At 32.9% G+C, this 22924-nt stretch overlaps 2 protein-coding genes across 3 annotated transcripts; both read left to right on the forward strand.

Annotated features, from left to right (window-relative positions):
- Positions 1 to 296: 296 nt before the first annotated feature.
- Positions 297 to 3927, forward strand: LOC115962568 (probable inactive receptor kinase At5g16590). The gene is made up of 2 exons (XM_031081428.1): positions 297 to 1726; positions 2828 to 3927. Exons 1-2 carry the CDS (start codon positions 502 to 504, stop codon positions 3496 to 3498), a joined length of 1896 nt encoding a protein of 631 aa, XP_030937288.1. The 5' UTR covers positions 297 to 501; the 3' UTR covers positions 3499 to 3927.
- A 6481-nt stretch (positions 3928 to 10408) lies between these two features.
- LOC115965615 (ADP-ribosylation factor-like protein 8c) lies at positions 10409 to 19802 on the forward strand. 2 transcript variants are annotated; one of them, XM_031084878.1, is made up of 6 exons: positions 10409 to 10747; positions 13837 to 13918; positions 14051 to 14083; positions 14183 to 14304; positions 15418 to 15579; positions 19420 to 19802. In XM_031084878.1, the coding sequence occupies exons 1-6, from the start codon at positions 10710 to 10712 to the stop codon at positions 19535 to 19537; spliced, it is 555 nt and encodes a 184-aa protein (XP_030940738.1). In that variant the 5' UTR covers positions 10409 to 10709; the 3' UTR covers positions 19538 to 19802. The 2 variants fall into 2 exon arrangements, with proteins under 2 accessions (XP_030940738.1, XP_030940737.1); XM_031084877.1 differs by lacking the exon at positions 19420 to 19802 and adding an exon at positions 15706 to 16219 and having other exon boundaries at positions 10416 to 10747.
- The last annotated feature ends 3122 nt before the right edge of the window (positions 19803 to 22924 follow it).

Here is a 22924-nt window from a genome sequence, read left to right on the forward strand (position 1 = left end):
TTTTAGCTAATTTTTACCTTTATTTAGTACTTTTAACAAAAAAATTTTAATTTCAGTAAAATAAGCAAATTCCAAAAAGATTCTTACTTTTTTTTTTTTTTTTTTTTTTTTTTTTTTTTTTTTTTTTTTTTGTGAGAAACAACAAACTCTTAGTCTTAAATACTAAAAGTGGCCGGATGAGGTGATTTAAGAGATGTATTTGGACACCCGTAAACTACACCTCAAAATATATAAAAGAAAAGAAAAAGAAAAACAGAAGGAATAAAAGAGAAAAAGAAAGCAACGACTAGACACAGCCGACTTTTAACCATCTCTAGGGGTTTGAGGTTTTACTACAAAAACCAAGCCCCAACCACCACCTCTGCCTCCTCTCACTCACTCCCTCTCTCTCTCTCAAAAATCTTAATAGACAGTTGTGTTGTTTTTCTGGTCTTATGTTTCTCTTTCCAACTTGTCCAGAACAAAAACAATACTCAACTATATTACAACTAAAAAACCAGTATGCATAGTATTAGTATTCTTATTCTCTTTCTCTCTGTGTCTTTGAGCGTTTTTACAAACAGAGCTTTTGATCTGGAATCAGATAGAGCAGCTCTGGTTTCTCTCCGTAACGCCGTTAAAGGACGCTTACGGCTATGGAATATCTCAGCCTCTCCATGTTTATGGAACGGTGTTACCTGCACACAGAACAGGGTTACAGAGCTTCGGCTTCCTGGGATGGGCTTAGTGGGCCAATTGCCAATAGGAATCGGAAACTTGACCCAACTGATCACTCTGTCTCTCCGTTTCAACGCACTCTCTGGGCCTATACCCCCTGACTTTGCAAACCTTGCTCTGCTTCACAACCTTTACTTGCAAAAGAATTCCCTTACTGGTGAAATTCCGGGGTTTTTGTATGATATGCAGAGTCTTGTGCGTTTAAATCTTGCTGATAATAACTTTTCAGGGGAGATATCGGATAGGATTAACAATTTGACGAGGTTGGGTACTCTGCTTTTGGAGAGGAATGCTTTTTCTGGGGGAATTCCTCATATCAATATCTCGAGTTTGACTCAGTTTAATGTTTCTTTCAATCGGTTAAATGGGTCGGTGCCGGAAAGGCTTTCGGGATTGCCCACGAGTGCTTTTGAAGGTAATTCGCTTTGTGGGAAGCCATTGGAGGCTTGTAGTGGGAGTGGGAGTGGGAACAAGCTGTCTGGTGCTGCAATTGCTGGGATTGTGATCGGGTCGTTTATTGTGTTTGTGATCGTCATGGTGCTTTTGATTGTTCTCTGTCAGAAGAGAAAGAGTAATGGGAAAGATTTTGTGCCGGCGAGGGGTAGGGATGTTGAGATTCCGAGAGAGAAAATAGTGGTGGAAGAGAGTGAGAGTAGGAGTACTATGTCTGCGAGTGCTAGTGCGAGGAGTAGTAAGAGTTTAGTGTTCTTTGGGAATGTGGCGAAGACTTTTGATTTGGAGGACTTGTTGAAGGCATCGGCGGAGGTGTTAGGAAAGGGGACTTTTGGGACTGCGTATAAGGCCACTTTGGAAATGGGAATGGCTGTGGTGGTGAAGAGGTTGAAGGATGTGAAAGTTTCGGAGAATGAATTCAGGGAAAGGATTGATGAGATTGGAAGGATGGTTCATGTCAATTTGGTTACATTGAGGGGTTATTATTACAATAGAGATGAGAAGCTTCTTGTTTATGATTACGTGCCCTTGGGAAGCTTATCTGCACTCTTACATGGTCAGCATTTTCTTTCTTGGCTTTCCTGTCCTAATTATTTTGTTTCCTTTCCTTTTTGGCAAATTTCATGATTGTGGGTTTTATTATGTCTATATTGTGCTACCTCTGTTAGGATCATCACCTGCATTCCCTATTCACTGTTGATGCATTTATGTTTTGGTAGTACAATCATGTCTCTACAACCATTATTTCACTTGGCTCATGTTTGTATGTATTTCTCATTGAATTGCTATTCTAGATAAATTATATCTGCCTATTTCGTTATATCTCCTCCAATGTTCTTGTTATGTGTCTTCAAAATTTACCATGGTTTTATGGAAAATTGATGAGATCTTTGGTCAAGAACCATTATGATTATCATGAATTCTACACAATTAGACCTATTAGAGACAATTTCTCAATGCTTCTACAATGTAAACTTTATGGTTGGTAGTTTGTTGGAAACTCAAATTCTACTTGCTAAATGGATTAGAAGTAAAAGGAAAACTTTTTATGTTTGTTTGAAACAGATGAAGACATACAGTAATTTTGTTGGTTTATCAATATTTTGAAATTCTTTTGAAATGTCTTGAGGAATTTGTGTGTGTGTGTGTGTCTGTATGCAACTGTAATTGTTATTGATGCTAATGACTTTGATGGTTTCATTATTAACATGTTGTTATACCACAGTTGTGGAGAAGTTCTGAAATTTGCGTTGATTGTGCAATTGAAGATTCTTGTGAGTTGTCTTGGGGGGCTTGAATCGTGATCACATTCAATTGAAATGATGTATGCGTTTGCTTCTTTTTTTTTCTTTTTTTTTTCCTCTGCGAAATGTAGAATTGTGCTTGCTTTGTGTGTCTGTGACTGCAATGCTGGTGATGAAAGACCATGTATATCTGTTCATTAGTCAGGAACTTTCGGTTGAGCACTTTTTAAATCCATACCAACAGAAAAGAAGTGTCAAAAATTGAAAAACATTGAAAACTGGTATTTGTGATGTAAAACATTTTATTTGAAAATTAAAGTTAACTGCTTTTTCAGGTTGAGATTAAAATTCTGGATTAATTCCTGGTTTACTGCATTTCTAATTTCATCTATTCCTCTGTTTTTTCACTGCAGGACAAAGAGGGTCTAATAGGACTCCATTGAATTGGGAAACCAGGTCTGGCATTGCTCTTGGAGCTGCCCGTGCAATCACATTCATACATTCATATGGCTCCACAATCTCCCATGGTAACATCAAGTCATCAAATATCCTCCTCACCGTATCGTATGAAGCTCGGGTCTCTGACTTTGGCCTCGCACGTCTTGCGCTTCCCACCTCTACCCCCTACCGCATTGATGGTTATCGTGCCCCAGAAGTCACAGATCCTTCAAAAGTATCTCAAAAAGCAGATGTCTATAGCTTCGGTGTACTGCTATTGGAGCTGCTTACAGGGAAGCCTCCCACTCATACCTTGCTGAATGAGGAGGGTGTGGACCTCCCAAGATGGGTCCAATCTGTTGTTCAAGAGGAGTGGACTTCTGAGGTTTTTGACGCCGAGCTTCTTAGGTACCAGAATGTTGAGGATGAAATGGTTCAACTCTTACAGATAGCTCTTGAATGTACTGCTCCGTACCCCGATAAGCGTCCTTCAATAGCTGAGGTGACAAACCAAATTGAGGATCTCTGTAGTTTTAGATCACAGCAAATGCAAGAAACCAGTCCTGAATTGTTTTATGATGAAGATGAAGGGTTCTCACAGCAGTTCCACTCTGCAAATTCAGGGGCACCGGCATCTTCAGTATAGAAGTCTTCCATTATTGCACTATATTCTCAATTGTTTGTTTATTCATGGGTTGTCTTTCTGAAGAAATCAACTCTTCAAGCTCCCTTGTCTTCCTTTTTCTTTTATCCTTTGGCCTTTGCCAATTTTCATTGTAGGCTTTTCTTCCTCCTCTTTAGTTTACTTATATACAGTATTTTATAACAAGGGGGAATTTCAATGTCATTATTTTATTTGGTTGGGTCCATATTGTCAATGAGAGTTGCACTGCTCTAGTTGGGTAGATTACTATTGTAATCCCCCACTCTCTCTAGCTTTGATGCTAATTTGGTTTGTTGGTTTTACTTATTTTATTTGGCATCCTGTTCCCAGTCAATATTCAGTAAGGCTGGTCTCAGACTTGAGATTTTATCATGTGATGTGCAATTAGCAATGTCGTACAAGTATTACAAGGGAAAGGAGTTAAGTCTGTCTTACTTGTCAAACCATTTTATAGTCTGAACTGGACTTGTTCATGGAATCTTACTTTCTTAATGTAATGAACTCAGCCAGAATGAGAAAACTCATCTAAAATTTCAGTTGAAACCACTTTCAAGTGACCATATGCTATTACTAGATGCAACCTTGGAGAACTCCTAAAGTTGAAATGGGAGTCAAAAAGTGAATAAAGACACTTATTCCCTGCAAAATGCTTTACTATTTCAGCTGGTTTCCCACATATACAAGATGCATATATTGAAGAAAGATTGGATATCTCAGTGTTTCCCATTTTAACATGTTATTGGGGTTCATCTTTCTTTGAGAATTGACCAAGTTTTTCTTTTCTTTTCAATTTTTTTTTCCTTTCCTTTTTTTTTTTCTTTTTTACTTTAATACCTTTTACAGAATGAATTATCTTCGCAGCTATATTATTTAAGTTTTCTTATGATGCAAGGGAGGAGAAAAGACAAATAAATATGTTTTTTATGCTTCATGTACAATTCTAATTTGTTGAAACTGAATTGTACCAGTTGGTTTGAAAAGCAGGAGCGTAGAAATTTATTAGTGATAATTGCTTTTCCAGTGGAATGAAAGAGACTTTAAATTAGATATAATGGCGCTTTTAACAGTATTAAAATGTTAGGTTGTGTCACTATTACACTCTGAATTTAAAAAAAAAAAAAAAAAAAAAAAAATCTCTCTGATAATGATATTTTGATCATTATGATTGGATTTCAAGAATAAAGAGAATGGTTTAAGTAAAAAAGAAGAAAAAAAAATCTAATATCTTTTTGTTGTTGTTAATAATGGATATTTATAAGCTAAATAGCAGAAACAAAGTTACGAAGACAAAATCTATCATAATAAAGCAAAATACAAATGTTTGCACGGGAGCTATGATAAACAACAAAAACTTGGTCTAATTGAGGTCTCATTTTGGCCATCGTATTCAAGTACTAATTTATCATACGAAAGCAGTGCTTCATTTTCACCTAATCTCTTTCTAATATCTATTTATAATGACCAACGTACTATGTTCCATCAAAAAAAAAAAAAAAAATGACCAACGTACTATGGAAAATAAATGCCTTAAATATGCTTAAAGAATGGTCCCTTTTTTTATTTATTGTTTTTGGGTTGAATAAAGAAATGCCTTAAATATGCTCAAGGAGCGATCCATTTCAACCTCAAAGGCCAATCATCAATTATGGTGAGCATGTTGCCCTATTTTATATAGTTTGACACTAGTCAAGGTGACCATGTTGTCCTGGTGGTACCATGTGGGGTTTGCAAGAGAATTGATTATGTCATTGTGTTCTAAATTCACTTTTTCTCTTTTTTTATTTATTTTTATTTTTTTTTGGGTGAAACCGTGCAAGCGTAAATTTATCAAATTAAGTGCCCCGTTTCTTTGCAGATGGCAAAAAAAAAAAAAAAAAAAAAAAAAAAATTTGCTTCAAAGTTTAAGTACATGTTTAGTAGAGGAGTTTAAGTAATATTATTTATATTTTTTTGAAATATGAATAGATGAAAAATAAAAAGAAATGTGAGTAATATTGTTTAAAAACTAAAAATGTATTGTTTAACTACTCTACCAAACGAAGCCAAAAATGCTAGCCGTTTGGTGGGTATTAAAAAGTTACTTTAGCAAAAAAGTTGTTTTTTCAAAAAGTGCAAGACCCCCCAAAAAGTCAAAAGACTTTCGGCCCACTTTTACAAAAAAGTCACTTCAACTTTCAGGAATTGTTAGTTCAATTACCAAATTGTCTACTTGTTTTATTAAAAACTCAACTTTACTCTTTAAAACCCCTTAAGACCATCATGTTAGAACAGATAACACCATATTCAATAAGACAAAAACATTATTTATTTATTTATTTTGGATGAGACAAAAACATTATTAAAATAGTGATATTGATATTGTTAAAAATAGATAACATTTTTAAAGTAAGACAGATAACATACTTGGTTCAAAATTTATAGAATAACAAATAATTGATGCTAAAAAAAACTAACACTATTAAAATAATACCAATAATAGTAATAGTAATAACAAATAATTATGACAATAATATATTTATTTTTATTATTATTATTATTAAGTAGCTTTTTTTTTTTTTTTTTGAGTAAGTATTATGAAGTAGTTGATTTAAAAATGAAATAAACTCTCTTATATATGCATTGTTCTTTTTGGTAATTTACCACTCAAACCATCATTTTTATAAGTTTTAGCTAAACACTCTGTTTTTTCAAAAAAAACTTTTTTAAAACTTTTACCAAATACTCAACTTTTTCAAAAAGCTTAGTTTTATACTGCACTTTTTGAAAACCTCATTTTTTTCAAAAAGCCCAGTTTCAAAAAGTTGAACCAAACTCACCCTAAGTAGTTTATTTTTGCATCTATTCGAAAATGGAATATTTGGATTTTTTTTATTAAAAAAAAAAGAGTAACACTTCAAAAAGTTTTACTTTACAAAACTGCAATTTTAAACAAAATCAGCGTTAAGAAACCACCAATTTTGATGGCTACAAGCTCCGAGAGTCAAAATATGACACAAAAAGTAGGATGGGCTTCATGATTTCCAAAAGAAAACTCTGGTCTTCCTAATCTACTCAAAAGGCTCAAAGCATTGGCTGCTCCATGTGTGTGTGTATATATATGCTTCCTAATCCCAGTTGTGTCATGAGATACCTCAAATCAAAATGTCCTCGCCATCTTCATGCATGGAGAGAGGAATGGATCAAAGTTTTCAGACCCAGACCGTTCATTGAACCATAAAAGGAAGAGGTTCAAGATTTTTGAGGTCGAACTAGGGTCAAACCGTGATGACGTCATAATTAATTTAATAATTAATTAAAGCCTAAATATAGATATTAAATTTATAAAACTAGAAAAATTGACAATATATCTATATATGTGAGGGAAATTTAATGATTTTCAAGCATATATTTAATAATTAAATAAGAAAGTTAGTAAAATAAAATAATAACCATAAAAACATTAAAATTTATGATTAATTTTTGAAGTAAAGTTGAATATCTTTGAAAGATTTTAATTATTTTTTTTTATTCCTTATAAGAGATGGATAATTTAATTAAGTAAAATAAAATTGTGTTAAGTTGCTTTTTAAAAAAAAAAAAAAATTGCTAATGGGTTGGACCGCACGGTTCTCACCGGTTCGTGCCGTCCAATCCCGGTTTTAGCGGTTCACAGAATTAACAAAAAATTCGGTTCTTTATGTTTAAAAAACCTGTTTTCATCCTGGTTCCTGGTTTTCACGTTCCAACCTCTCAGTCCGGTCCGGTTTTGAAAACTATGGAATGGATGGTTGCCCTTAAAGATATCAAGATCCAACCTAATCAAGACTCAACTTGGTGTGCAAGCCAATAAATCATAATTTTACTTGAATTGTAAGTATTGTAACTTTGGTTTATGTATTGTTAGTTTAAGAATATGCCTCCTATAAATATAAAATATCATGCTTTGCGTTCATTGTAATATATATTGTAATACACAGAGCTTATAAAGATGTAGACATATAGCCATTAAGGGTTTTCACAATATTGGTGTAGAGCCTTGAGATTCATGCTGTTTATTTACAGTGGTTTTCTATAATAATGCAGATTTTTAATGCAATCTTCACGACTACTAACTGGAATTGTTGCATGGTTCATACCTTTCTCAAAAGTTTGGAGTGCACTCTTCATTCTATTTGAGGAAAAGGCTTTATAGTACAAAAGACCACCTCCACCCCCCCCCCCCTCCCTTTTTTTAACGGCTAAAAAGGTTTTAGTACAAGGTTTCTACCAAAAAAAAAAAGCATAAATTTGATTCCTATTTGGTCTTGAGAAAAATCTTCTCTCTTTGATAGCTCCCTACTTCTCTCCTATGCAAAACCTAGTTGCTTATTGCCACATTATTATTATATACATCAATATCAATTGGGCAAGACTTAGGTGACTTAGGTACAGTAGATGTTGTTCCTTAGGTTTCCTTCTTAAAATTCTACTATATGGATTTTTTCTCATGAGATAGAAGTATATGTTTTAATTAAATACATGACTAAATCTTAAGAATAAAATTTAAGGGACAGTACCTAAGGTACTGTATATAAGTTTTGTCCCCATATCAATTATGTGAGAGAACGTTAGTGAATATGCATGCCCTTACAGGGTCACACAGTCAAAGAAACCTTAGGATTTGAGTTGACACTAATGCACAAGCAATCTTTGACTGCTCTTTTTCAAGGGTTTCCTATGCTTTGTAGAGTAATAGATCAAGCCTGGAGTGGAAGTGTTCGTGTAAGAGTATGCACCAAAAACAAGAAACAAGCACACTTTCCTCGTGCATTCCTTTACGTGAACACTTCGTAGCTAGCAGAGTCCTTTCCAGGAAAGTTTGTCCATCAAAGTTGAAATATATGAGACATTAATTGTTGACAAGGATGGTAAGTTGAAAAGAGTCAAAAGACTCTCTTTAATCCACTCCAAATCCTAACCTTCTTTGAAGTCATTGAAAAAGCACTTAAAAGCTTGAACATCCCTTTTTAGGATTTTTTTTTTCTTTTATTTAAATGAAAAACAACATTTTGGAAAAGGGCTTTAGAGGTGCCGTATTGTAACGGATTTTTAGAGTGTTGTGTCGTAACAGGCTTTAGAGGTGCCATATCATAACAAACTTTAGAAGTGCCATATCGTAACGGGCTTTTAGAGTATCGTGTCATAACGGGTTTTAAAGGTGCCATATCGTAACGGGCTTTTAGAGTGTCGTGTTGTAATGGGTTTTAAAGGTGTCATGTATCAACGAGCTTTAATGGTGCCGTATCGTAATGGGCTTTCAGAGTACCATGTCGTAACAGGCTTTAGAAGTGCCGTATCGTAACGGGCTTTTAAAGTGTCATGTCGTAATGGGCTTTAGAGGTACTGAGTAGCAATGGGCTTTAGAGGGGGTTTTGTTGGGCTTTTTGGATTTTCCCACAAGGTAAATGTTTTTTGGGCTTTTTTGTGGAGATAGTATAATTTTGTGGCCCAATCTTAGTAATAATATGATAAGTATTTTTTGTGGAAACCCAAGTTGGATAATATGTGGGTAATATGTGTGACAGGCCCAAGATAATTTATGGGGTTTATATAGGGAATATTTGTGAGAGCCCAAGTTGGGTAATAATGTGGAAAATATGTGTGAGAGAACCCAAGATAATTTATGAGGCTTATATAGTGAATATTTGTGAGAGCCTAAGTTGGATAATAATGTGAAAAATATTTATGTGAGCTCAAATTAGTTTATGGGTTTATGTGGGTATTTTTATGAGTGAGCTAATGAAATTAAGGTCCGAAAATTTATTCCTCAACATTGGGAAACTTACACATCAAACAAGTCCCCAGAAAAGCTATCCAATTATCCTTCTACAAATAGCATCACATCATAACATTAGTTAGGTAATTGAGAGGGAAAAAAAACCTTGTAAATGAGAATAGGATTAAAAAACACAGATGGACTCTCTATAAAAATTTTACCTTAACTTATGTAATGTCAACCTAATTGTTCAAGTTATATTTTTTTTTTTCTTATAACAAATCAGACAATGTTTTCGAACCACAACACACATAATGAATTAGTATTTAAATAAATATATTAGTTAGTAAATTAATATCCAAATAAGGTTTTGATTTTAGAATTTGTATCCTACACCATGAATAACTACTCCCTAATTTTAAGACCATCTAATTTTTAGACGGTAATAGAGTAATAGGAGCAACTATTTTGTACATCCGATGTATTATACTTCTTTCTCTTAGAAATACTTGTCCTATGTGTGGGTTTACACATATAATCCACCTCTATGTTAAAGAATTTTTAATATTTTAATCTATGAAATGGATCTATGTCATTTTCAAGTTTCTGCATTCACAATGTTTTAACATCACTTTTACTGAGATAGAATTCACCTTTATGTTGAAGAATTTGTAATATTTTAAACCATGAAATGGATCCATGTCATCTCCAAGTGTTACATTCACAATATTTTAACATCACTCAGGATTGCAACCAACATCATTTTTAATTCATATAGAGTTTTTTTTTTTTTTTTTTTTTTTTTTTTTTTTTTTTTTTTATGTTGTCAAGAATGGATTGAGATCTTGCATAATATCACAATGCAATAACACCTTTGATGGTTAAAATTAGAAGTTAAAGAAAACTTACTTTTAATCTCTACTTTTTAATCAAAACTTTTAACTTATTATTATTATTATTATTTTACCTTCTAAATTTTTTCTCTTAAAAGTTTTGTAATTAAACTAACAGCCTGTTTATTACTGTTATTTAAATAATAATTTTTAATATTTAAATAATATTATACATATTTTTATATATTTTTTCATCTATACATATTTTTAAAAAATACAAACAATATTAACAAACGGATATATACATACTCGATGGGCGAAGAGAAATAGAGTCCAAGCTCAATTCACACTGTCGCCACTTTCCCGCATTGTACAGTAGGTTTCTAGATTTTACCCCCCACGTTTGGATATAGTTATGGTGGACAACAGTCAATCACTTATCACAACAAAAGTACCTGAAAACGGACAAAGTTTTTTTGCGTAAAACACAGATTCCTTTGTTGGCCCAAGAAGTTTCCTTCCTTTCTTTCTTTCACTACTTCGTCTCATTCCTTAGATTTCTTGTCTTATAAAAATCTTGGACTCTGCTTGCTGGTTCCATTGCGCCAAAACTCACGTATTTCGAAATGGGTCTCTGGGATTCCCTTCTCAATTGGCTCCGGAGGTGACCTTCTTAGCCTTTTCTTTTCTATTTCTTCTTGTTTTTGCCGCTGTTGATTTGTGGGTTTATTTTATTTTATTTATTAACTTTTTAATTTTATATGAATATTGGAATTCTGTTTTCATTTGTTTGGTTGCTGAGAAAACACAGGAAATAGTTTTACTGAAGTTTAATAATGTTTGCTTGTTACTTCTTGCACAGGATACGAAAAACCCACTTTAATAGTTATACATGAATTCTTTTAACTATTTGTTTTCAACCTGGTTTTTTGAAAATCTGTATTATCTTATCTTCACAAGAAAAATGAATTATCTGAAAGCTGGAATTTGAAATTTTGGATGATAAAATGGGGTATATCCAATTTTGTCTCCTAACAATGGACTTTGTTGATTCTGAACTTTATGCATTTTAGTAGAATATCCTTCAATGGAATTTCAATTATTGTTATAGTTTCATTTCGAGGTTGAAGATATTTTTGTTCTTTGTCATAATAAAACATTTTATGAAGTGAGAATAATGGGATAATATTAGAATACATAAATATCTGTTCTTGTGGCCTGTTTAGTTGCTTAGAAAGTATGGGTTAAGATAAAAATATTTTTGATAATTTTTCTTTAGTATATTATTGTGTTTCTTAGGACTCCCTCTAGGCAGCAATATGGCATGGGTAATGACTATTTTTGCTACATGAACATTCGAATCCAAGCCAATGGTTGTACCTTTTTTTCCCCCTCTGGTGCAAAGCAAAAAACAAGAAGAGCAGCAACAAGATTAACATTTCTATTTTTGCCCTCAGATTCTTGAAACTAAGTTTAGGAAAGAACAAAAAAAAACTTTGAATAGCCATTTACCATTAATTTATGCTTAATTTGAATTGAAGTCCTCCCCCCCCCCCCCCCCCCCAATATGTCATCTTGAAAGTTCGATTATCCACCATGTTTTAAGTCTTACACTCAAAATATGTCCTTTATGAATGGTTCTGTGGACTTGTTATGGTTTTAATCTTTTCTTGAATGTCCTCCACGATCTTCTTGTGACATTTGAAGATTTCATTTTTTGAAAAATATGAAACAATCTGTGAAATATGAAAGCAAAGATATGATAATTGTAAGTTTTAAGGGCATTTACATTTCTTTATCTTCATTTGTTTGGATTTTAAAAGTGCAAAAATCTTTCCTTTCAAGGGAGCCCATTACAAACCTATGAATCAATTGAGTTTCTATGAATCTTCTTCTTTATTTAACTTTTTTATTTTTATTTTTGTGGCTGAGGGCAAAAGCTAGTTACAGTTTTATAAGTTGGGTTGTGAAAGAAGGGTTAGTGTATGACAAAAATCTAAAACACCTTGAATCCACAAGGTTGACATCTGCTATCCACCTAAAAAATAAAGAATAAAAGACTGATATTGTATTGATTGTAGACTTCGTTCTTCTTTTTTTACTGCTTAAGGGCCAATTTAAGGAGTCCAAAAAACCTATTCTGAAAGGAAAACAATTTTTAACAAATCTTATTAATATACAATCATATAAAGATTCCATTTTGCCTAAAATTCTCCTCAAAACTCTCCAAAACAAGGAAATAAAATCCTATGCCAAGAAATTCCAAAAATTGCGAAGTCCTATTGTAAGAATAGGAGTATGGTTTATGACATTAATGTCAGACTTGAAAAAATTGGTCAATTTTTCATATTTTGTGGTATCCTCTACACAATAGACACAATTTGTAAAATTTCAAGGTTAAAATCATCTTGAATACAAAGTATATGATACATAGTTTTGTTTATGGATAAGCTTCCTTAGACTTTTATCCTTACTTTGTTTTCTTTAACTTTATCCTTTTTTTTTTTTTTTTTTTTTTTTTTTTTTTTTTTTGAGCGAGTGTTCCCAAGAGATTGCCTTTCTTTTGGATAGTGGCCTAGAGGGAAGGGGAAAAGGGGAGAGTCAAACTAGTCGCCTCTGGTTTGTGAGGCATGTTCCAGGGCTGAGTGTACTATGGGTTACTTAGTTTGCTTTTTATTCTCCTTATGCTATATACATCCAATATAATTCAAATATTATCCATAAAATGATACATAAAAAGCAAGTGCACACATACGTGTAACACACTAATGGATATTCCCACAATATCTTGTTTTTTGCAAGGTAACCCTTGCACTTGTGGGGATGAATATCATTTTATTTTTTAATCTCATACATAATCGATGAAAACCCAAATAATTTAAAATAAGTTTCAAAGGAATTAGTCTCTTTGAAAGGAGGTTTTTCCTTGTAAAGGAGAAGAAAGCTTATCCTTCATACTTTAATAGTGCTATCTTTAGGTATCTGTGAAATAGATAATGGTTGACTTAAGTTTTTCAGTAAGATCTAAGAAGCCTAACAGCTTGAAAGAGAAGTATTGTTACCTGCATGCTGCATATTCCTTGTTTGCCTTGCCCTTTAAACAACCAATACCAAAATATTCAAGCAAACAAGCATTTCAAGAGCCATGCCTTGCAAATTTATTACCTATATCGCAAGGATGCATTATAAAGAGTGAAATATTTGCATTCAAGATTCTTACTCTATACCTTTGTGCTTTGCTTCAAGATCAAGTCAGCATCTCATTTTTTCACTTATTTTATAAAACCCACACTAAACTTCTAAGTAATTTAATAAATAATGCCAGAAACTTTATGTGTTCAACTAAAATACTTAAGATCCTTTGATATTTTTATGTTGTGTCATTCACCACCCTTTAAAGAACAATTTGTTGCCTGATTAGTGTTTAAATAATCTGTATTGCTTCCCAAATTGGGATGGAAATCATCCAATGGTAAAAGTTTTTAATTGCTTTTAGCATGGAGACTGCTTGTATAATAGCTTGTGCCTTTATCCACTCCAAATGTCAATGGAGAAAAATAATGTGCTTTATGTAGGATTTGTTAAAATGAAGTAGCACACATACTTCAGTCCATCTGTAATTAATGTAATAGAAAAGTTTTTGTGTGTGTGTGTGTGTGTGTGTGTGTGTTCAGGATTCATATCTTTACTACGGTCAGATACCATTCCATATTGAAGTTGTTTTCTTGTTCTTACTGTGTGTCTGTATATCAGCTTATTCTATAAACAAGAAATGGAACTTTCCCTTGTTGGCCTTCAGAATGCAGGAAAGACATCTCTTGTTAATGCCATTGCTGTGAGTGAATGTAACCTCTGCTTTTACTTTTATTTTTTTTATTATTTTTCTGGTAATTAAGAAAAGTCTCTTTTAATCCTTCTGTTACTAGTGAGTGGCTTTCTTTTGACATAGCACTTTTATGTTTACTAGACAGGGGGCTACAGTGAGGACATGATTCCAACTGTAGGTATCTTTACCTTGAATAAATTCTAAATAATTTTAATTTATATATATGATACTTTAAATATATTTTATAAAGGATTATTAATACTATGAAAACAGGTCGGATTCAATATGCGGAAAGTTACAAAGGGGAATGTGACAATCAAGCTTTGGGACCTCGGAGGGCAAAGGAGGTTTCGGACAATGTGGGAGCGTTATTGCCGTGGTGTTTCTGCAATTTTGTAATGCCTCTAATCTCTGATCTACTCTCTTTGCTATATCAAAGCATCTTTTTTTTTTTTTTTTTGGTCTTTATTTACTCATGAGAATGGTCAAGAGCTTTATAGCTCAATTGGCACCTTCTGTTGTTTCCAACAGAGACATTCAAGGTTCAAATCCCCTCTCCCCCATTGTACTATAAAAAAAATTTACTCATGAGAATGCCAGTTGCTTTTAGTGACAGCAATTTCTGTCAGCGTGCAAGAACAGAAATCTTTACCCTGGGTAAGTATCCCAACTAAAAAGATGAACTCATAAGTCCTAATCTGTATATTAATTCCCTTTAGAAGCATACCCACATCAAACAGGTCCTATAATAAAGGACTTATTGTAAAATCTAGTGTCTTCCCTCTGCCTTAATGGGACATTGCAGCCTTGTATTAGTAACCTTTTTACTACAGATTTTTTTTTTTTTTTTTACTCTGGGTCCTGTGGAGTTTAGTTGAAATTGAAACTGATAACAAAGTGCTTAGAACACCAACTTGGAACTCAAGAAAGTTGATTTTATGCTTCAAAAATGGACTTATCAGAAGAAACAAAGAAAAGAAAAGAAAAAAGTAAATCTGCAAACGAGGTGTCTTTGCTTTATGTTGTTCAAGGCATTTCATTTCATAGTTGTTTTTCTTTTAGCACCTGGCAGTTGGTGGGATTGCTATCCATACATGATCATCTCATAGATTGCATTACATGATGATAGAATTCAGTCATTGTCAATAAGAAAGAAGGGCATATGACCATTACCATGATGACTACATTGCACATTTCCTCAAACAGCATTTGCCAATTTCCTCGCCTGATTCTATTTTTACATTGGAACAATTAATATTTTAAAATCAATTCAATATCTTAGGAGATGGAAAGGGGAGGTAGAAAAATCTGGAATCTTACAGGAATTATTCGAAATCCCAATATTTGCAAATTATTCACTAACTATGGAGTGTACTTATGGTGCATGATATAAAATTTGTTATTCAGAAGGGGGTGACAGCCCTGGTATGTCTCATTAAATCAATCGTAGTGGTGTGATTCAATTAGATTCACTTCTTACTTTATGTTTATGATGGATGCAAAGGCAGATACATAGTTGATGCTGCCGATAGAGACAGCGTTCCCATATCTCGAAGTGAGCTGCATGACCTCTTGATGAAACCTTCATTGACCGGAATTCCTTTGCTTATTCTTGGCAACAAAATTGACAAGTCCGAAGCTCTTACCAAGCAAGCTTTGATGGATCAGCTGTAAGTTCAGAAAATCTTACAAGATGTTGTTACATCAGTGATTTCATTCATTAATTATATTAATAAGGAATCTCATCGTTTTCATTCCCTATGTGAAATCCTAACGCTTTTGTTGGGTGGTTTCAGAAGCCTTGAATCAATTAAAGACAGAGAGGTGTGCTGCTATATGATCTCATGCAAGGATTCCATAAACATAGATGTTGTCATTGATTGGCTTATCAAGCACTCAAAAACAGCAAAATGATCCATGTTTTGACTTCTTTTTGGTGTTTCATTGAAGAATGATCAAGGTCGGAGAAGCAAGATTGGTGATATACACCCTGGTCAAATCTGTCGTCCCTCATTTAGTTGTGGTAATAAGTGCTTTGTATAGTGCTTTGACAATTGAAGCTAGTTTTCCATGGATTATCTGTTTTCGTTTATATTTGTACTGTTCCTTTCATATATTTCTGAATTTTGTCAAGTATAGGCAGTGACATTAACCTGATTAGCAGATGTTTGGGTTTCTATGTGCGTGTGTGAAATTCACTTCCGTCTAAATCTTTGCTGCCAGCTCCAATCACCATATTGGCTTTTAAGTTTTACTATTGAACTCTTTATAATGAAAGGAATCGTGTAAAAATGATGTACATTTTGATTATTGTTTTGCAAATCTGATTTCTGAATTATTTCAGCACCTTAAATGTTTACTAGCTTATATGAGCGTTGGGAAATTTAGACCCTAGTTAATTTGATCAATTTCCCAAGTTGGACTCTTCTACCTTGTGATTCTTTTCAGTGCCCAAATATCCAATTTGTGATTGACTTCACCACAACAACTCCTGATAGTAGTAGATGTTGTTATAGATGTCTTCACAAGAACTCTCTTGATCTTCAATGAGTTCTAGAGATGCAGCTTGAAACAAAATCCTAGGTACACAAACGTTGCAGCAGTTTCTCTAACTTCCATAGAGTCCTCTCTGTATGGTTATGATAACTTAATAAAACTTTATGTAAGTCCAGGAACCCTAGTACACATATCTTAGGTCTTTTAGTCATCATGGGCCATAGACTTAAGAGTTTGAATTCGAAGCTTGATTAGTCGAGCTTGATGTTGAGGTTTAATAAACCTCAATCGATCGAGTTGTAGTTGAGTTTGCAATCCAGACAATAGAACCTCCACTTTTCTGAGCAATTTCTTTAACTGTTTTATCGTGTCTTCAATATAGATCTTCAACCAGTATTTAGACACTAAAAACTTACAATTCAAATACATAAAAAATTAATTAATTAAGAAAAAGAAAAAGCTTTTTGACTTTGCTATATGGGTCAACCCAAACATGACTCATTTAATAAGCAGGCCAGAATTCCTCAACTCTAACACAATCTGTTTATTAAAATGGGTAATTTGATATGACACTTTTAACTTGTTTAATTAGCAGGTTATTTTAAGGTCGACAAAAATGGCCTGTTTAATAACCTGTTTGATTAATATAGGTAATAACTTACCCAAATAGGTTGTTTGATTAGTAGGTTATACTTGACCCGAATAACCAGTTTTCAATTCCCATGTATCTAAAATTAAAATACAACCATAAATCAAGTAATAAAAATTTAGTTACAATCATAATATTGCAATAATAACAAAAGCTAATAATTATTTCCTTCATTCAAAATAAAATTACTATTCCAAAAGGTTTTAACCTCCATATCACCAAATTCAATAATATGTCAAAGTTCCATTTCAAAAAGTTTTTATAAGCTAATCATGTCAAACGAGTCAAATAAGTTCGCATGTTGAACACAAACACGACCTATTTATTAAACGGGTCAGTCATGTAGATCCGAATATGATCCAAACTTATTTAGCTTCAACCCATGACCTGTTTATAAACAGGTGGATCATGTTGGGTTTTATAAGCTATGTTGGATTTTGCTACCTTTATCTCCAAGTAATCAATTAATATTAAAAAAAAAAAAAAAAAAAAACCATACACATACATAAAATTAATGAGAAAAAAAAAATCTAAACAATAATTTAGGTAGAGCAAAAGAGCATGACAATACCTAAATTCCAAAATTATAGTTTGGGTCTCAAATAACAATCATCGTGTCATATTTGGGAGGTTAGTTTTCAATTTTGGAGAAGTGGGTATAATTTTTTTATACTCAAAGTTCAAACTTTCAACTCATTTGTATTTTATATATTATTTAAAAAAAAAAATTAAATTCCTAGGAGGCTACGGTCCCCTTGGTCTTGCATAGTTCCGTCTCTGTTTAAAAGGTGTGGACTTGAACTTAAATTATATATACGGAGCCGACCGTAATCATTATTACTTAATACATGAAAGTGTAAGAGTTAATACAAATTGGACCCATTTGTCTTCTTCCCGTGGTATTCATCAATAAATGCTTTTGGAATCGTATGGTAGGAATACAAATTGGACGTCTACCTTTCCTTTGTCTATATCAAACTGAACCACTTCCACTCGGTACATAAGAATGTAGGACTTGTTACATATAAGTTTATTAGACAACTGATAGATTCCAATTAGGAGAGGCAAAATTCGACACGATTATAAGTTTATTAGACAAGTGACGGTTCCAATTAGGGGAGGTAAAATTTGACACGACTCGCAAATATAACACGATATGACATGAAATTAACAAGTTATAGGTTCAAGTTTAGCAGATTTATGTCATATTTAGGACACAACTAACCCGCTTAATAAATATGTCATATTCGGGTCTAACTCATTGAATCCATTTGACTCGTCTAACCCATTTTACCAATATACTCTTCAAAACCTTATGTATATAAACTTATTTTCTTTCCTAGTTAAGTTCTCTCAAGCCCCATGGCCGTCTCTCACTTTCAAACCTCAATTTATCTTACCTCACCTTATTTTCTTAACCATCTTCACCCTTCTATCATTGCGGTGCAAAGCCACCATTGCCCTCATCCTTCACTTCATTCTATCACTTGAAACCCTAATTGCTATCGTCTTTTACTTTCATCTTTGAATTCTTTGCCTCCATTGCCCTCATCCTTCACTTCTCTCTATCACTTGAAACCCTAGTTGCCATTGTCTTTTACTTTCATCTTTGAATTCTTTGCCTCCATTGCCCTCGTCCTTCACTTCTCACTATCAGTTGAAACCCTAGTCGTCATTATCTTTTACTTTCATCTTTGAAATCTTTGTCACCTTCACATCATCACCGTTGTCCTTTACCTTTACCTTTATCTATTTCCCTTAAATTGATTGCTATGATATGATATTAGCTGTAGTGGTTTATTTTGTTTTGACATATTATGATTGATTATTTGTGATATTGAGATATATTTTAGTTTTAAATGATTATTTGTGATGCAGTTACTCTATTAGTTTTAAATTTTATATTTAAAAAAATATGTATGATTGGTTTTTCATAATTCAAAATAATTGAATTAATACTAAAATTTGTATTTTTTTTTCGCTTTGATAAAATTTAATAAATGGGTCGACACGACTAACCCATTTAATAAACAGTTCGTGTTAGAATCGAGGAACCCTGACTTGTTTAATAAATATATTAAGTTAGTGTCGACTCATATAGTCAAATACTTAAGAGTTGATACGACATGTGAACACGAATTGTCATCCCTAATTCTAATTAGCACAACTAATAAAGTGAAGCTCTTACCAAAATTGACAAGTCCGAAGCTCTTACCAAGCAAGCTTTGATGGATCAGCTGTAAGTTCAGAAAATCTTACAAGATGTTGTTACATCAGTGATTTTATTCATTAATTATATTAATAAGGAATCTCATCGTTTTCATTCCCTATGTGAAATCCTAATGCTTTTGTTGGGTGGTTTCAGAGGCCTTGAATCAATTAAAGACAGAGAGGTGTGCTGCTATATGATCTCATGCAAGGATTCCATAAACATAGATGTTGTCATTGATTGGCTTATCAAGCACTCAAAAACAGCAAAATGATCCATGATTTGACTTCTTTTTGGTGTTTCATTGAAGAATGATCAAGGTCGGAGAAGCAAGATTGGTGATATACACCCTGGTCAAATCTGTCGTCCCTCATTTAGTTGTGGTAATAAGTGCTTTGTATAGTGCTTTGACAATTGAAGCTAGTTTTCCATGGATTATCTGTTTTCGTTTATATTTGTACTGTTCCTTTCATATATTTCTGAATTTTGTCAAGTATAGGCAGTGACATTAACCTGATTAGCAGATGTTTGGGTTTCTATGTGCGTGTGTGAAATTCAATTCCGTCTAAATCTTTGCTGCCAGCTCCAATCACCATATTGACTTTTAAGTTTTACTATTGAACTCTTTATAATGAAAGGAATCGTGTAAAAATGATGTACATTTTGTTTATTGTTTTGCAAATCTGATTTCTGAATTATTTCAGCACATTAAATGTTTACTAGCTTATATGAGCGTTGGGAAATTTAGACCCTAGTTAATTTGATCAATTTCCCAAGTTGGACTCTTCTACCTTGTGATTCTTTTCAGTGCACAAATATCCAATTTGTGATTGACTTCACCACAACAACTCCTGATTGTAGTAGATGTTGGTATAGATGTCTTCACAAGAACTCTCTTGATCTTCAATGAGTTCTAGAGATGCAGCTTGAAACAAAATCCTAGGTACACAAACGTTGCAGCAGTTTCTCTAACTTCCATAGAGTCCTCTCTGTATGGTTATGATAATAAAACTTTATGTAAGTCCAGGAACCTTAGTACACATATCTTAGGTCTTTTAGTCATCATGCGCCATAGACTTAAGAGTTTGAATTCGAAGCTTGATTAGTCGAGCTTGATGTTGAGGTTTAATAAACCTCAATCGATCGGGTTGTAGTTGAGTTTGCAATCCAGACAATAGAACCTCCACTTTTCTGAGCAATTTCTTTAACTGTTTTATCGTGTCTTCAATATAGATCTTCAACCAGTATTTAGACACTAAAAACTTACAATTCAAATACATAAATAATAAATAATTAATTAATTAATTAAGAAAAAGAAAAAGCTTTTTGACATGGATTTACCAACACTAACAAGATTTGACCCTAACAATGAGCATTAAGGCTCTTACGCTGGAAGTCTAATTGGTATCGATTATCAAATTGCATTATTGCATTTTGGATATAGGCCATATGGCCTTAGAAATGAGTCCATTGTGTTTTTGTTGAGCTAGAGTTTGAACATTATTTTTAGGTTTCGTTCAAACTCAAGCTGCATTAAAACATTTTACTTTTGTTGTCAAGCCAATCTCAAACATTCACTACTCGAAAAAGCTTAACTTGTTTACAATCTTTTGTTTAACTAGCACCTTATGTGGTTTCTAACAAAGACGTCTAGGATTCAAATATGATTCTCTCACTTGAAATATAAACGTGTTAACACACGGTTTGGGTGTAGTCTAATCAAGAAATTGAAGGGTATTTTGTGGATTGTGAATTCCAAAATCCCCTATAAAAATGGCATGGTAGGGTCTCCAAGTAGGAGTGGCAATTCGTGTTCGTGTGTCAAATTCGTGTCGGGTTGGGTAGTGATTGTTATGCTATATGGGTCAACCCAAACATGACTCATTTAATAAATAGACCATAATTCCTCAATCCTAACACAAGCTGTTTATTAAAACAGGTAATCCGACACTACACTTTTAATTTGTTTAATTAGCAGGTCATTTTAAAGTCGACAAAATGGCCTGTTTAATAACCTGTTTGATTAATATAAGTAATAACTGGCCCAAATAAGTTGTTTGATTAGTAGGTTATACTTGACCCAAATAACTAGTTTTCAATTCCCATGTATCTAGAATTAAAATACAACCATAAATCAAGTAATAAACATTTAGTTACAATCATAAATCTTGCAATAATAACAAAAGCTAATAATTATTTCCTTCATTCAAAATAAAATTACTATTCCAAAAGGTTTTAACCTCCATAACACCAAATTTAATAATATGTCAAAGTTCCATATCAAAAAGTTTTTATAAGCAAATCAGGTCAAACGAGTCAAATTAGTTCGCATGTTGAACACAAACACGACCTATTTATTAAGAATAATACTAGATATACAATTTTTTTTACAAACTGCTGATGTGGTGAGTAATTATTGATAAATGAAAAAGTGATATTAATGGTGGGTCTAGATGAAAACCAATAAAAGGTTGACCACATTATCAATTTGTAAAAATGTTGTAAAATAGTTTGTGACTGTAGCATTACTCATTTATTAAACAGGTCAGTCATGTAGACCCGAATATGACCCAAACTTATTTAGCTTCAACCCATGACCTGTTTATAAACAGGTGGATTGTGTTGGGTTTTACAGGCTGTGTTGGATTTTGCTACCCTTATCTCCAAGTAATCAATTAATATTAAAAAAAAAAAAATACATACACATACATAAAATTAATGAGAGAAAAAAAAAAAATCTAAACAATAATTTAGGTGGAGCAAAAGAGCATGACAATACCTAAATTCCAAAATTATAGTTTGGGTCTCAAATAACAATCATCGTGTCATATTTGGGAGGTTAGTTTTCAATTTTGGAGAAGTGAGTATAATTTTTTTATACTCAAAGTTCAAACTTTCAACTTATTTGTATTTTATATATTATTTAAAAAAAAAATTAAATTCCAAGGAGGCTACGGTCCCCTTGGTCTTGCATAGTTCCGTCTTTGTTTATATGGTGTGGACCCTTTTTTTTTTTTTTTTTTTTTTTTTTTTTTTTTTTTTTTTTTTTAAAGAAAAAAAAAAAGAGGTGTGGACTTGAACTTAAATTATATATATGGAGCCGACCGTAATCATTATTACTTAATACATGAAAGTGTAAGAGTTAATACAAATTGGACCCATTTGTCTTCTTCCCATGGTATTCATCACTAAATGCTTTTGGAATCGTACGGTAGGAATACAAATTGGACGTCTACCTTTCCTTTGTCTATATCTTCTTCTTCTTCTTCTTTCTCAGACAACTGATAGATTCCAATTTTACGAGGCAAAATTCGACACGACTATAAGTTTATTAGACAATTGACGGTTCCAATTAGGGGAGGTAAAATTTGACACGACTTGTGAATATAACACGATATGACATGAAATTAATAAATTATAGGTTCAAGTTTAACAGATTTATGTCATATTCAGGTTGACACAACTAACCCGCTGAATAAAGATGTCATATTTGTGTCTAACTCATTGAACTCATTTGACTCGTTTGACTCATTTAATTAAATTTCATTTTATCAATATACTCTACAAAACCTTATGTATATAACTTATTTTCTTTCCTAATTACGTTCTCTCAAGCCCCATGGCCATCTCTCACTTTCAAACCTCAATTTTATCTTAACTC

This window comes from Quercus lobata, chromosome 10, assembly GCF_001633185.2.
Source record: "Quercus lobata isolate SW786 chromosome 10, ValleyOak3.0 Primary Assembly, whole genome shotgun sequence".
NCBI lineage: Eukaryota > Viridiplantae > Streptophyta > Magnoliopsida > Fagales > Fagaceae > Quercus > Quercus lobata.

Coding starts and splice junctions, on each gene's coding strand:
- LOC115962568 (XM_031081428.1), top strand. CDS start 502: ATGCATAGTATTAGTATTCTTATTCTCTTTCTCTCTGTGTCTTTGAGC. Junction 1,727..2,827: donor CTTATCTGCACTCTTACATG/GTCAGCATTTTC, acceptor TTTTCACTGCAG/GACAAAGAGGGTCTAATAGG.
- LOC115965615 (XM_031084878.1), top strand. CDS start 10,710: ATGGGTCTCTGGGATTCCCTTCTCAATTGGCTCCGGAG. Junction 10,748..13,836: donor CTTCTCAATTGGCTCCGGAG/GTGACCTTCTTA, acceptor TCTGTATATCAG/CTTATTCTATAAACAAGAAA. Junction 14,305..15,417: donor CGTGGTGTTTCTGCAATTTT/GTAATGCCTCTA, acceptor ATGCAAAGGCAG/ATACATAGTTGATGCTGCCG.